This window comes from Staurois parvus, unplaced genomic scaffold (assembly GCF_062004578.1).
Source record: "Staurois parvus isolate SC_StPar_1 unplaced genomic scaffold, SC_StPar_1.0 ptg000218l, whole genome shotgun sequence".
Taxonomy (NCBI): domain Eukaryota; kingdom Metazoa; phylum Chordata; class Amphibia; order Anura; family Ranidae; genus Staurois; species Staurois parvus.
Genome location: NW_028318014.1, coordinates 7,025,167 through 7,037,786, shown reverse-complemented (window position 1 = coordinate 7,037,786; position 12,620 = coordinate 7,025,167). Strand labels below are relative to the sequence as shown.

Genomic DNA, 12,620 nt, shown 5'->3' with positions numbered 1-12,620 from the left:
GAACCAAAGGAATATTAAATAATACTATCCTGCCATTCAGTATAAAGTAAACCAAGAAAATGTTCAGTTCTCTTCCATTTACTTCAAGTGATCAAAAACCTGTGCCAGAACATGAACCCTTTCTACAATAAACTGCAATAAGCCATCACTTACATCATTTAAATAAGGAAAGCATGGCTGCTTCTTTAAAAACAAAAATATAAATAAATACAGTTTCCTTTAAATGTTTTATTTATTTATATAATTACAATGAACTTTTTTAAACAACTTCAAAATAAAATGACTAATGAGAGCCTTTAAAAGCGTACTTGCTTGTCAAGCATAGGACTTTACTGTAAATGTCTGCAGGACAGTTTGCCAATTTCACCTGGTTGCAAGCAAGAGTTAGGGATTAGACACACTTTTACACTGTTGTGCTCTGTGATAACCCCAATGCACCAAGGCTATGCAGCTGCAACACATGCGATTGAAAAAACACAGAGAAACTGAGCGCGCAAACAGATGTCCCTGGAATACTATTGTTTAAAACCACAGGGAAGGCAGCTCATAGATACTAAATGGAAAAGTACTACAACAATCAGCAAGGTGCTCTGTTCCAGGTGCAAGACAGTCATAAACAGAGCCCAAGAGATGAATTACATCTGCAAGATTTATTAGGACCATGCAACTTGACCATAGTTAAAAACTTTCAGAGAGAAGGCGACTTACAGACATGGATGTTCCGAACCCTTCCCCCTCAGGAAACTCTACCTAATTTACTATCTTTAATGCAACTCTTTTCCCGGCTTTCTGGGCTTTCTTTGAGTTCTCAAAAAACGACAGCCCTCAATGTTTTCTTGCCCCCCTCCACAGTAAACACTCTGCGGATTATCTATAATTTCCAATGGGCCCAACGTTCTCTTCCATATTTGGGGATTCATTTAACATCTTCTGTTGACACCCTTTATAGGGCTAACTGCCCCCCAATTCTATTAACCACCTATGGTCTGCCCTGTATCAGAAATACTGCTACAGGGCGGACTCCCTATACATGATTCGCGCTCCTGCTGCGATCGTAGGCCGGCGGCGTGTGCGCACGCCAGCCGACCCACCGGGTGCTGTGATTTGGTGCCCAAGAGATCAATCAACAGATTCAGGCCAGTGATGTTCAGCCTGAATCTGCTGATTGATCCCTGGCCTATCACACATCATCCTGTACCTGAGTTTACATTTACACAGATACAGGAAATGATGCAATCTTCTCTCCCTGGGCACATTCCGTCCCAGAGAGTGAGGAAAGCAGATCCACGTGAGTAAAAACAGCACACAGAAACCGTAAAAACACATATAGGACACATTTAACCCCCTGATCGCCTCCCAGTTAACCCCTTCACTGCTCTACCACCAGTGTCTTTAGTACAGTGTACAGATTTTTTTACTGATCACAGTATTAGTGTCACCGGCGACTTCAGATAGCATTAGCATCAGTTAGCGTCCCTCCCAGATAGCGTCAGATTACCCGCCACTACACCATTCATCACATTTAACCCCTCGATTGCCAGGAACACGCTCACATACACAATAAACCTTCATTGATAGTATAGTGTCTGAAAGTATCAAGATCTTTGATCAGATCAGCACTATACCAGCGTTCACATTAGTATAGTGTCTTCAAAAACGCTGTGTTAGCGGGATTATTCTTGGCATCTGCCAGCACCTGCATTTAGCCCCTATGCTTAACCTCTCCTCCTCCCTAGCAATTCACTTGATACACTGCACACAAAACCACAGTGTTCCCAGAATCAGGCCTGATCTCTGTTAGCCCATGCAGGTATTTTTTTTTGTAGTGGTTCAAGCAGTCCCTGACAGCCAGGTGCTCTTTTTCCCGTGAGTAGCACTAAGTACCTACAAAGTTAGTGGCCAAAACGGCCTACAGGATTCTGAACATGTCATATGAGAGCAAAGGGGAAGCCTCACTGACAGAATCTACCTTAGAATATGAACCTGTATACAGCAGCGGCACCCTGACAGATAGCTCAGACAATGGAGAAGCGGTCAGGTGCCGATCGCAGGCTGCTGAGATTGCAATTGCATGATGATTCTCATATGCAGCAGAGTGCCAGTAATAATGCCGCTCTACCTTTTGGTGAACTGGCAAGCACCAGTGGCCTAGTACATCCTGGTCTTATACATACCAGCACTGCAGTATCACTTGGTGACATGCGAGTCCCATATGTGTAGTACAAGCTGGTTCGCAAGTGTCCCGCAGCCACCAAGAACTCGCACACAGGCCCGAAGAGCCCCTAGTATCCTTCTGGATGTGCTTGCAAATCCTGATTGGCACCCCACCAATTCTGCAGCACCCGTACTTCCCCCATTCACTGCCCAATTCAGAAATCAGGTGAAAAAAAGCTAATTTAACTACTCCCCTTAATTTTTTGCAGCTGTTTTTCACAGAAGATCTATAAGCTTGGATTGTGGATCAAAGCAATTTATATGCACAACAGTTTATTGCCGCCAACCCAAATTCAAACCTTTCCAGACCATTCGCATGGAAACCCATTACGATTTCGGTATTTAAAGATTTTTTGGGCTTAACCTTAACATGGGAATTACTAAAAAAATTAATTGCAGCTGTATTGGTCTACAGACCCGATTCATCATATGCCCGTGTTCTTAGATATGAGAATATAATGCGATTTATGCATTTCAATGACAATACATTGTGTTGTCCTCGGGGTTACCCTGAATTTGAATGGCTCCACAAAATTGGCCCCTCGTAAATCACCTTAAACAAAAATTTGCAGATGTATATACTCCCCAGCAAAACATCTGTGTTGATGAGTTCCTCATTAGCTTTTCTGGCTGCCTTGCACTCAAGCACTTTCTCCCCAGCAAGCGTGCCAGACATGGGGTCAGGATGTATAAGAACAGTGAGAAGGCAACAGGCAATACATATACAGTGGATATAAAAAAACTACACACCCCTGTTAAAATGTCAGGTTTCTGTGATGTAAAAAAATTAGACAAAGATAAATCATTTCAGAACTTTTCCCACCTTTAATGTGGCCTAAAAACTGTACAACTCAATTGAAAAACAAACTGATATCTTTTAGGGGGGGAATTAAACATAAAACACTAAAATAATGTGGTTGCATAAGTGTGCACACCCTCTTATAACTGAGGATGTAGCGGTGTTCAGAATTAAGCAATGACATTCAAAATCATGTTAAATAGGAGTCAGTACACACCTGCCATCATTTAAAGTGCCTTTGATTAACCCCAAATAAAGTTCAGTAGTTCTAGTAGGTCTTTCCTGACATTTTCTTAGTTGCATCCTACAGCAAAAGGTATGGTGTGCAGAGAGCTTCAAAAGCATTCAGTCAGGAGAAGGGTACAAAAGAATTTCCAAGGCATTAGAATAGAATTAGGCATCAAGTGGAGAAAATATGGTGCAGCAGTGATATTACCAAGAACTGGACCTCCCTCCAAAATTTCTGAAAAGACAAGAAGAAAACTGGTCTGGGAGGCTGCCAAGAGGCCTACAGCAAAATCAAAGGAGCTGAAGGAGTATCTGGCAAGTACTGGCTGTGTGGTACATGTGACAGCAATCTCCCATATTCTTCATATGTCTGGGCTTTGGGGTAGAGTGGCAAGACGGAAGCCTTTTCTTATGAAGAAAAACATTCAAGCCCAGCTAAATTTAGCAAAAACACACCTGAAGTCTCCCAAAAGCATGTGGGAAAATGTGTTATGGTCTGATGAAACCAAAGTTGAACTTTTTGGCCATAATTCCAAAAGATATGTTTGGAGCAAAAACAACACAGCACATCACCAAAAGATCACCATACCCACCGTGAAGCATGGTGGTGGCAACATCATGCTTTGGGACTGTTTTTCTTTAGCTAGAACTGGGGCCTTAGTCAAGGTAGAGGGAATTATAAACAGTTCCAAATACCAGTCAATATTGTCAATATTGGCTTCTGTTAGAAAGCTGAACATGAAGAGGAACTTCATCTTTCAGCATGACAAGGACCCAAAGCAAACATCCAAATTAACAAAGGAATGGCTTCACCAGAATAAGATTAAAGTTTTGGAATGGCCCAGCCAGAGCCCAGAACTGAATCTGATCGAAAATCGGTGGGGTGATCTAAAGAGGGCTGTGCACAAGAGATGCCCTTGCAATCTGACAGATTTGGAGTTTGCAAGGAAGAGTGGGCAAATATTGCAAGACAAGATGTGCCATGCTGATAGACTCATACCAATCACAGTTTCGAAGGCTCTGAAATGCCAGAATAGTATGACCCCCCACCCCCCCAAATTACCCCTTTTTGGAAAGTAGACATTTGATAAGAAGCATGGTGAGTATTTTTCAGATCTCATTTGTTGCCACAAGTGTTTGGAAAATGAAGAAAGAAAACAAAAACATCTTTTCCTTTCTTTTTTTATTTTTCAAAATCTTGTGAGAAAAAATTAGATCTGCAAAATACTCACCAAGCCTCTTACTAAATTCCTTAGTATGTCTACTTTCCAAAAAGGGGTCATTTGGGGGGTGTCAGGAATGGACTTGCCAACAATGGTGGGACTCACCTGCCTTGTGGGCTGCAGTACCAGGGCTGGCCAGCGGGTGCTCTCAGCAATCAGAGACTCACCCCTGCAATCAGCCAAACACCTGAAGCTGATTGCAGGGGTTGTATTTAAGGAATGGCCAGACTCACAGTCAGGGCCTTGGTGTGTGTTTTTCCATGGGCCCCTGTACCTTGTATCCTGTATTCCTGTTCCTGTCTGACTTGTTGCCGACCCTGCCTGATCCTGACCTCTGCTGACTTCTCCTGCTTGATCCCTGGCTTGTGACCCTGACCATTCTCTGCCCGACCCTCTGTACCGCGCTGCCCATGAGTTACTGAACCCAGCTTGTGACCCCGACCACTCTCCTGCCTGTTCCTGGTACTCCGTTTGCCCGTTTGCTACTGACCCGGCCTGCCTGACTACTCTTTGTATTGTATGTATTGTTATCGGTGGGTGGTTTGGTTTGGTTTGTTTGCACTGTGTTTATGTTCAGTTTTGCACTGCGTTTTATATTGTTAGTCTTAATAAATTATATTGTTTATACCATATCTGAAGCCTGCGTTTCCCTGTGTTAGTCCACACACCTCTGGTCATACCTGGAGCCCTGACGGGGGGGGGTTTGGTGCTATCCTGGCATTTCAGGGCCTCCGAACCTGTGATAGGTTGTGAGGAAGTTAACTGAGGAAGTTACGCACCTTCAGGCCTTCGGGCTCCTGTATGTGGCTAGGCTCCCAAAAAGTCTCACACAAGTGGTATCTCCATACTTGGTAGAAGTAGAAGAATGTATTTTGGGGTGTAATACCATATATACCTATGGCATGTGTGAGCAATATATCATTTAGGTGACAACTCTGTAAAAAATAAATAAATTTTTGTAATTTTCCGAAAACTTGTGGAAAAAAATAAATCTTCCATGGACTCAACATGCCGCTCAGCAGATAGCTTAAGGTGTCTACTTTCCGAAAAGGTCATTTGGGGGTGTTTGTACTGCCCTGGTATTTTAGCACCTCATTAAATGCGATAGGCAGTCAGAAAGTAAAAGCTGTGTAAATTCCAGTATCTATATCATAGTTTGTAGACGCTAAAACTTTCACACAAACCAATTAATATGTAGTTAATGGGATTTGTTTTTACAAAAGGCGGAGCAAAATACATTTTGGCCTAAAGGTATAATTAAATTTGAGTTTTATTGGATATTGTTTAGGAGAGAAATTCAGAAAAAAAATTGTTTTATTTCAAACTTTTTGTTTTTTTTGTTTATAGTGCAAAAAAACCCCTCAGAGGTGATCAAATACCACCAAAAGAAAGCTCTATTTGTGTGAAAAAAGGACATAAATTTCATTTATGTACAGGATTGCATGGTCATGCAAAAGTGGCGTAAATTCCAATATCTATACTGCCATTTGTAGATGCTATAACTTTCACACAAACCAATTAATCTGCAGTTAAAGGGATTTTTTTTACCAAAGACATGTAGAAAATTACATTTTGGTCTAAATTTATGATGAAATTTGAGTTTATTGGATATTTTTTATAACAGAAATGAGAAAATATGTTTTTTTTTCAAAAATGTTTGTACTTTTTTTGCTTATGGCGCAAAAAACCCCCAAAAAACCCAGTGGTGATCAAATACCACCAAATGAAAGCTCTATTTGAAAAAAAAGGACATACATTTTATTTATGTACAGTATTGCATGACCACACAATTGTCAGTTAAACTAGCGCAGTGCTGTATAGAAACACATGGCGTAAATTGCAGTATCTATACCATAGTTTGTAAACGCTATAACTTTCACACAAAGCAATTAATATACACTTATTGGGATTTTTGTTTACCAAAGACATGTAGCAGAATACATTTTGGTCTAAATTTATGACTAATTTTGAGTTTACTATATATTTTTCTTAGCCGAAAGTAAAAAAATATTGTTTTTTTTTATAATTTTCAGTCTTTTTTTGTTTATAACGCAAAAAATAAAAAGTGCACAGGTGATCAAATCCCACCAAACGAAAGCTCTATTTGTGTGAAAAAAGGACATACATTTTGTTTGGGTACAGCATTGCATGACCGTGCAATTACCAGTTGAAATAGCGCAGCGCCAAATAGCAAAAAAAGGCCTGGTTTTGAAGGGGGTAAATCCTCTGGAGGGCAACTGGTTAGAATGAATTTTTTACCAAGAATACCCTAGAATACTTTATTATTTTAGGGAGTTTCCAGTAGCTGTCCCAAGAGATACTGCGCCTTTAAATTCCCACTAAGCGGTGTTGTTCCACGCTGACAGCGTCCTCTATTTAAGCTGTAACTGCTCCCAGCACCATTAGGGCCAACTGAAGGAGCTAGAGGCTCCGAGCGCGTAGCCTGCTTGTCCCACGTCTGTGTCTTCTGATCCAATTGACCCTCCGCCTCTTCCAGTGATGTCACTTCCGCTGGTGAGCTCCAAGCTTGTCCCTTCCTATACAGACGCCACTGGATCGGCCTCACATCACCATTACTCTGCAGGATTGACCCTTACTGTGCCTTCATACATCTCCATCAGCCCAGCATACATCCCCCATGCCCCCCCCCCATGTGGTGCCTGCAGGACGTTGAGGAACAGTCATCCTTTGTGCACAGATGAGCTTGTTTTCTTATTATTCTTGTGAGTGTTTTTAAGCCTTTGCCATTAAATACAGTTTTAATCACTGCACTTACTGTAGCTGGGTGCCTCCTGATTCTTTCCTTTTGTCCTTGCATACAGAGCTGGCTACTCCGAGGATGGCTGCCGCTATTTTGCGCTAATCTTTGGGCCGATTGCCCGAGAGACTCTTATAAAGACTTTTTGTGTGCTTATGAACATTATATTTTCATTTCACAGTGTTTTATATCATTGCCATTTTTATATACATAAATTGTTTATATATTACTTAATTTCTGTGCGCCAGAATTACCTCTTTATTGATCTACAGCATCTGCAAGCTGAAGTTCGTCATTTTGTTTGGGGAAATAGAAAACCCCAGATGAGTAAATTAATATTATATGCCACAAAACCACAAGATGAGATTGGCCTCAACAATTTACAAGCCTACTATCAAGTGGCTTAAATCCCCTCTCGGTCTCTACTGAAGCTCTCTTCTGCCGTCCTTTGGCCATTGGGTCATTGCCATGGCCTCCTAATAGTTTACGCCCTCCTATTTTGTGTCCAATTTTATTGCACTCATTAGCTGTCTGGGATGGAGCACGTCACTGAGCATCCCTATCTTCGCCACACACGCCGTTCGCTCCTAATTTTGCAATGCTGAGTTCCTGCCAGGAACATCTACCTTATTCCAACGGTAGATTAATAATGGGTTCATGTGCATTTGTGAATATCTGAATGGGGACCAACCATATTCCCTGACACATTTTAGGGATAAATTGCACATGCCACCTAGCGAAACTTTTTGGTATAACCAAATGTTTTCGTTTATACAATCCAAACTCAAATTACTAACTCGTCCTCTTACAGTGACTCAATTCATGGGCAGAATGTATGCATCTGTCACTGATCCGACACATTATATAACGGTTCCTTAGGGAGTCCTGGGTTGATCCTCCCTTTTTTTTTTTACTCTGGATTTTCTTTTCTTTCTTTTATCTAACCTCTTTCTTTTTCTTTCTTCTCACACTAGGTAATTTGGCTGCAGAGGTCTCTGGGGCCTTTTATGGCTCGCGACCCGTTTATGTTCTCAGAGTAAGTGAACAGTGGTTCCTCCCCTACCATTTATTCTCCACCCCCTACCCTCCTCCCCTTCCCCTTTTCTCCCCACTGTACAACTGTTAATGCAACTTTATATACCCTTGTAAAAAAGGAAAAAAAAAATATATTTTTTTTTTGCCATCAGGTATCATTCTGTTTCTGGACCCCAATGGGCTGGGCTTGCATTATTTAGTTTGCTGATGATAGTCATAATCTCTATCTTATATATGATTTATGCCTGAGAGCATAATAATTTGATTTTTTGCTAATCTGATGATGGGTCACCTTAAGGTTTCTAATTAGATGTCGAATTTCAATTCTCTTTCATGATGATATTCTGTGAAACAACCTCTGTTTGACTAATCTAATTGTCATTTTGCAAGCTCTTAATAAAAATATTGAAATATATAAAGTACCTTCTATTTCTCTCAGCCTCCTCCAGATTTCCAAATTGATTTTCTTGGCTGCAGCGATCCTACTTCCTGTTAGAAGGTGGCCACCTTTGTTCTCCATGGTCCCACTGTATTTAGGAACGTAGCCATGGGAATGTATGGGATTTTGAATGTGCACAAAGCACAATTAATATGCACCACTCATTTCAAACAGACGGAAATGAGCGGAAAAAGAAAGGTTCGGGAGTTCACAGATGGCATCACAAGGATGTAGAAAAGCACAGTAAGAAATTTCTTGTAGAAAAACAGATTACAGGACCATTAAGTAGTGGCTGTGTATGGAATACGTTTGGAAAACATATTGTTTAGTGTCACTATAAAGTTATCAGAATCAAAAAAACACAAAGTGCAATAAATCCTACATTTTACAGAGTATCTCCACTTTTGTGGAGACAAGAACAATCCCCTTTGGGTGATCTATGTACATTGCAAGGATATTAGCAAACTTTGTTGCCGAGTCCTACCTGTTTCTGCTTTGAAGAAATAGTTGTTTGTCTGTCTATGTCAAGGTAAGGTATTTTTTTTTACAACAATCACTTACTATATGTCTTGAGCAACAATTGTATATGCTATATTTTTTTCTCCTACTAAAGTGGAGCTACCCTTTAACAATCCTATGTTCAACAATTTTGGCACTTACCTTGGCAACTTTCACAGGTTTCAGCTGTTCTGCAATGGCTCCATAGTATTCATAAGACTTAGGGATATTCACAAGGCTCACATTACATCCAGCAGTGGCAGAGAGCTCTTTTTCGTCGCTCTGCAGGACTCTAGCTGTCACCTCCTCAAGCACAGAGGGTAAATCATGAACCAGGGTGAGTGCCATATCTTTCAAGTTTTTTCTCCAGCCAAATCTCATGGTAGGCTAGAAAGTAAAATACATACCATAATCACATGCCTTTCACCGCTACAGAGAAACTTTGTCAGCTGACTTGTATTTACACATAAACTAACGGTTATATGAAAAAAGTGTATGTTTTTCATGCACTATGCAATGCTGTACAATGGACTACAGAACAAATGATGCTACAGATTAATTACAGTTACATATACCAAAAATTAAATGTAGGATTACTCAAGAGAATTACTTTATTATATACCATGCCCAAAAAATTGTGAACCATGCCCACATTCACATTCATAGATAACCCCTTTAATATTATCAGTAGCTAGTTCATATAGGACAATCAGTCCCAATACTCTCCAAAACACATTTTTGTATATATGCAATAAGTCCATCTGTGAAATATCCTTGCTACTAAATATTCCATGGTCAACTGGTAGTGCTATTATAACAAAGTGGAAGCAACTGGGAACAACAACAACTCAGCCACAAAGTGGCTGAGTTGTTGTTGTTCCCAGTTGCTTTTACTTTCCCAGTTGCTTCCTACAGGTAAGCCTCATTATGTAAATATAAAAAAGTGTATTTTACTACCGCTTTAAGATATGGTCACTGTATATTGTGATTTATAAAGTTACTGAATGGTTCACTTTACAAAAGGCCCCAGATTCACTGGAGGTTAATCAGTAACAAAGCTGGCGCAATATTCTTCCAGGTTTGCTTTATATATGAGCAAATTTAGAAAAATAGAATGTGAGGCCTTTCTAAAAACTCAGGTAATGCACCTGAAACCTCCAAAATATATCTAGGAACACACCAATAGTCTACTGGGAAAGCTGTGTTTTTTAACAGCTCTATTTTATTCTCATAAAAAGCAGGGAATTTTAAAAATGTTTTATTATAGATAAGAATAATCGATTAAATACAATAACTTTTAATATGTCTAATTCAATGTCTACTTTGGCTGATGGTAATGTTGACCAATATAGTGTACTCTGCCCACCTGGTGAACATGAGGTAAAGTTCTGAAAATGTCACTAGACAACTGTCACACTGTACATTATTAAATTAATGTATTGTAAATATATTGATGTGCTAATAATACCAACCTGATTATACGATACATACCATTTCCTTGATAAGTAGGGATTTCTTATCCAGTTTGCAGCTTTCATTTACTTTATCTTCTCCAGTATCCGATTTTAGAATCCCTATACAGAGAACACAGTCTGAACATGATGATTAAAGTGTATGAAGTATCTGATTTCAGAACTATAAACAATACAGATTTTTGAGGAGGTGTCCCAGACATCAGGTAAGTGGAGTTTCCCTCCATAGTCCAACCATGGGCATCTTCAAAGGATAAGTTCACCTTTGGAACATGTTACATGTTTCACCCATTTTTAGGGTGGAGCATGTAACATGTTCCCATACCCGAAACTGCCGCCCGCCATCCCCCCCCCCCCCCGACAATACAGGGAAACTCCTCCCCGTACTATCAATCTGTCAGATTTGAAAACAGGGAGGCCATGCAGGGCTCCGACCACACGGCCGTATAACTCAATCACAGTGTTCTGCGAATGAGTGCCTACAAGTCCTGACAGCCTTAGCGGCTGTGGGCTTGTAGTTTTCAGTGAACTACCATGGCGCACCACAACATTCATTGAAGCTTCCTGTCAGAATATCTGCTTGACTGTACACCCCGTACGGCAAACAGATATTCTGACAGGTCCGCAGGAGACCTGCATGGCATCAGCGCTCTACTGATCACTGGTGCAATGCTTCTCAGGCTCTTTTGTACAAAAATAATAAATGAACATTTTTTTACCTGCAAAAAAAAGTGAATTTATTATTTTTTTCCAAAAGGTAAACTTATCCTTTAATTCATCAAGGAGTAAGCTACTGGTTCATATTACATCTAATAATCAGAATTATGGTAATGCATGATACATTTGTTTCTTGGCTTGCACATTAGCAAGGTGACATTAATCTAATGACGTATTTTTAAGAAAATATCCATCAACTACCCTGAACCCCAATTTGTAGGGATGAGGTTTTTTTCAAAACAAGATTCCAAAAGGATAGGAGTTTTTCTACTGCTTACAGGTAGGTATGAATATTCATACATTGCCTTCATCTACCGACACATTTTTGGTATATGATAGAAGGAGAATGGCCATGCTATATGTTGGGAGATATACATATGCTTAGCTGACTCAAATACATCTGTTCCCTCTCTAGTCATCCCTTGAATGTACCCATGTGCTTGACCCTAGGGAAATTCATGATACGGACCTAGCTGATGTGGGATTTTAGTTGTGAATCCAGTGAGTATTGGTATTTTACAGAAAATGTATATCAAATGTAATGTGGTTTGTGTAAATATTGGTATTTGGCGATGTATATAAATCTTCCTTTTTTGTTAATCTATCTGCACATATTTTTGTCCTCTCATCCTCTGTGAAGCCGTGAAATGCATAGATGAAAAAAAAAAAGATTCCTATAACACTTCCAGCAACCCTTAAGACTGATACAAATATATCTTGATTGCCTTGTCTGGATACAGTATTTGGTAAGATACTGTATATAGCAATCCACCATAAAGCAGGGAACAAAAATTATTGCAATGTTTTTAAAATATACTGTATGTACTGATTTTAGGTGGTATTTATCAAATTAATATTTGCATTTTTTGGATAAAAATTCATGTGTAGTCCTTGGGTACCTCAAAAGCTCTCAAAAATCTGTATTGCTTATACAGAAAAAGAGGGAGAGAGAGAGACCCATATAGACAATGGTCTCAACCCTTGGTAACGGATTTTACTGGTGCCACATCCTTATTGAAAAGGCACTGAAAAATAAGGCCCTAACCAAAAATAAACTACCGGGGCTTTTTTAGACACCATACCAACAGAACTCCATGCACAAAGTATACAATTAAAGCTTTATTGGGTATCATTAAAACCACAATAGAAATAGAAAATTTTAGCATAGACATAGTTCAATAAATAAAAACTTGTAACCATAGCATATTGTGACTATACAGAACATCAAGCTTGTTAC

The 12,620-nt window shown here is 39.8% G+C and overlaps 1 protein-coding gene across 2 annotated transcripts in view; it reads right to left on the bottom strand.

Moving 5' to 3' along the window:
- Nucleotides 1–12,620, bottom strand: part of KIAA0825 (KIAA0825 ortholog) — a 515,459-nt gene that overhangs the window by 386,047 nt on the left and 116,792 nt on the right. For both annotated transcript variants that reach the window (XM_089679161.1, XM_089679162.1), the window contains exons 6-7: nucleotides 10,686–10,768; nucleotides 9,357–9,581 (exon numbers count right to left, since the gene is read on the bottom strand). In XM_089679161.1, the coding sequence (XP_089535287.1) occupies nucleotides 9,357–9,581; nucleotides 10,686–10,768 (308 nt within the window). The remainder of the gene's footprint in view (nucleotides 1–9,356; nucleotides 9,582–10,685; nucleotides 10,769–12,620) is intronic.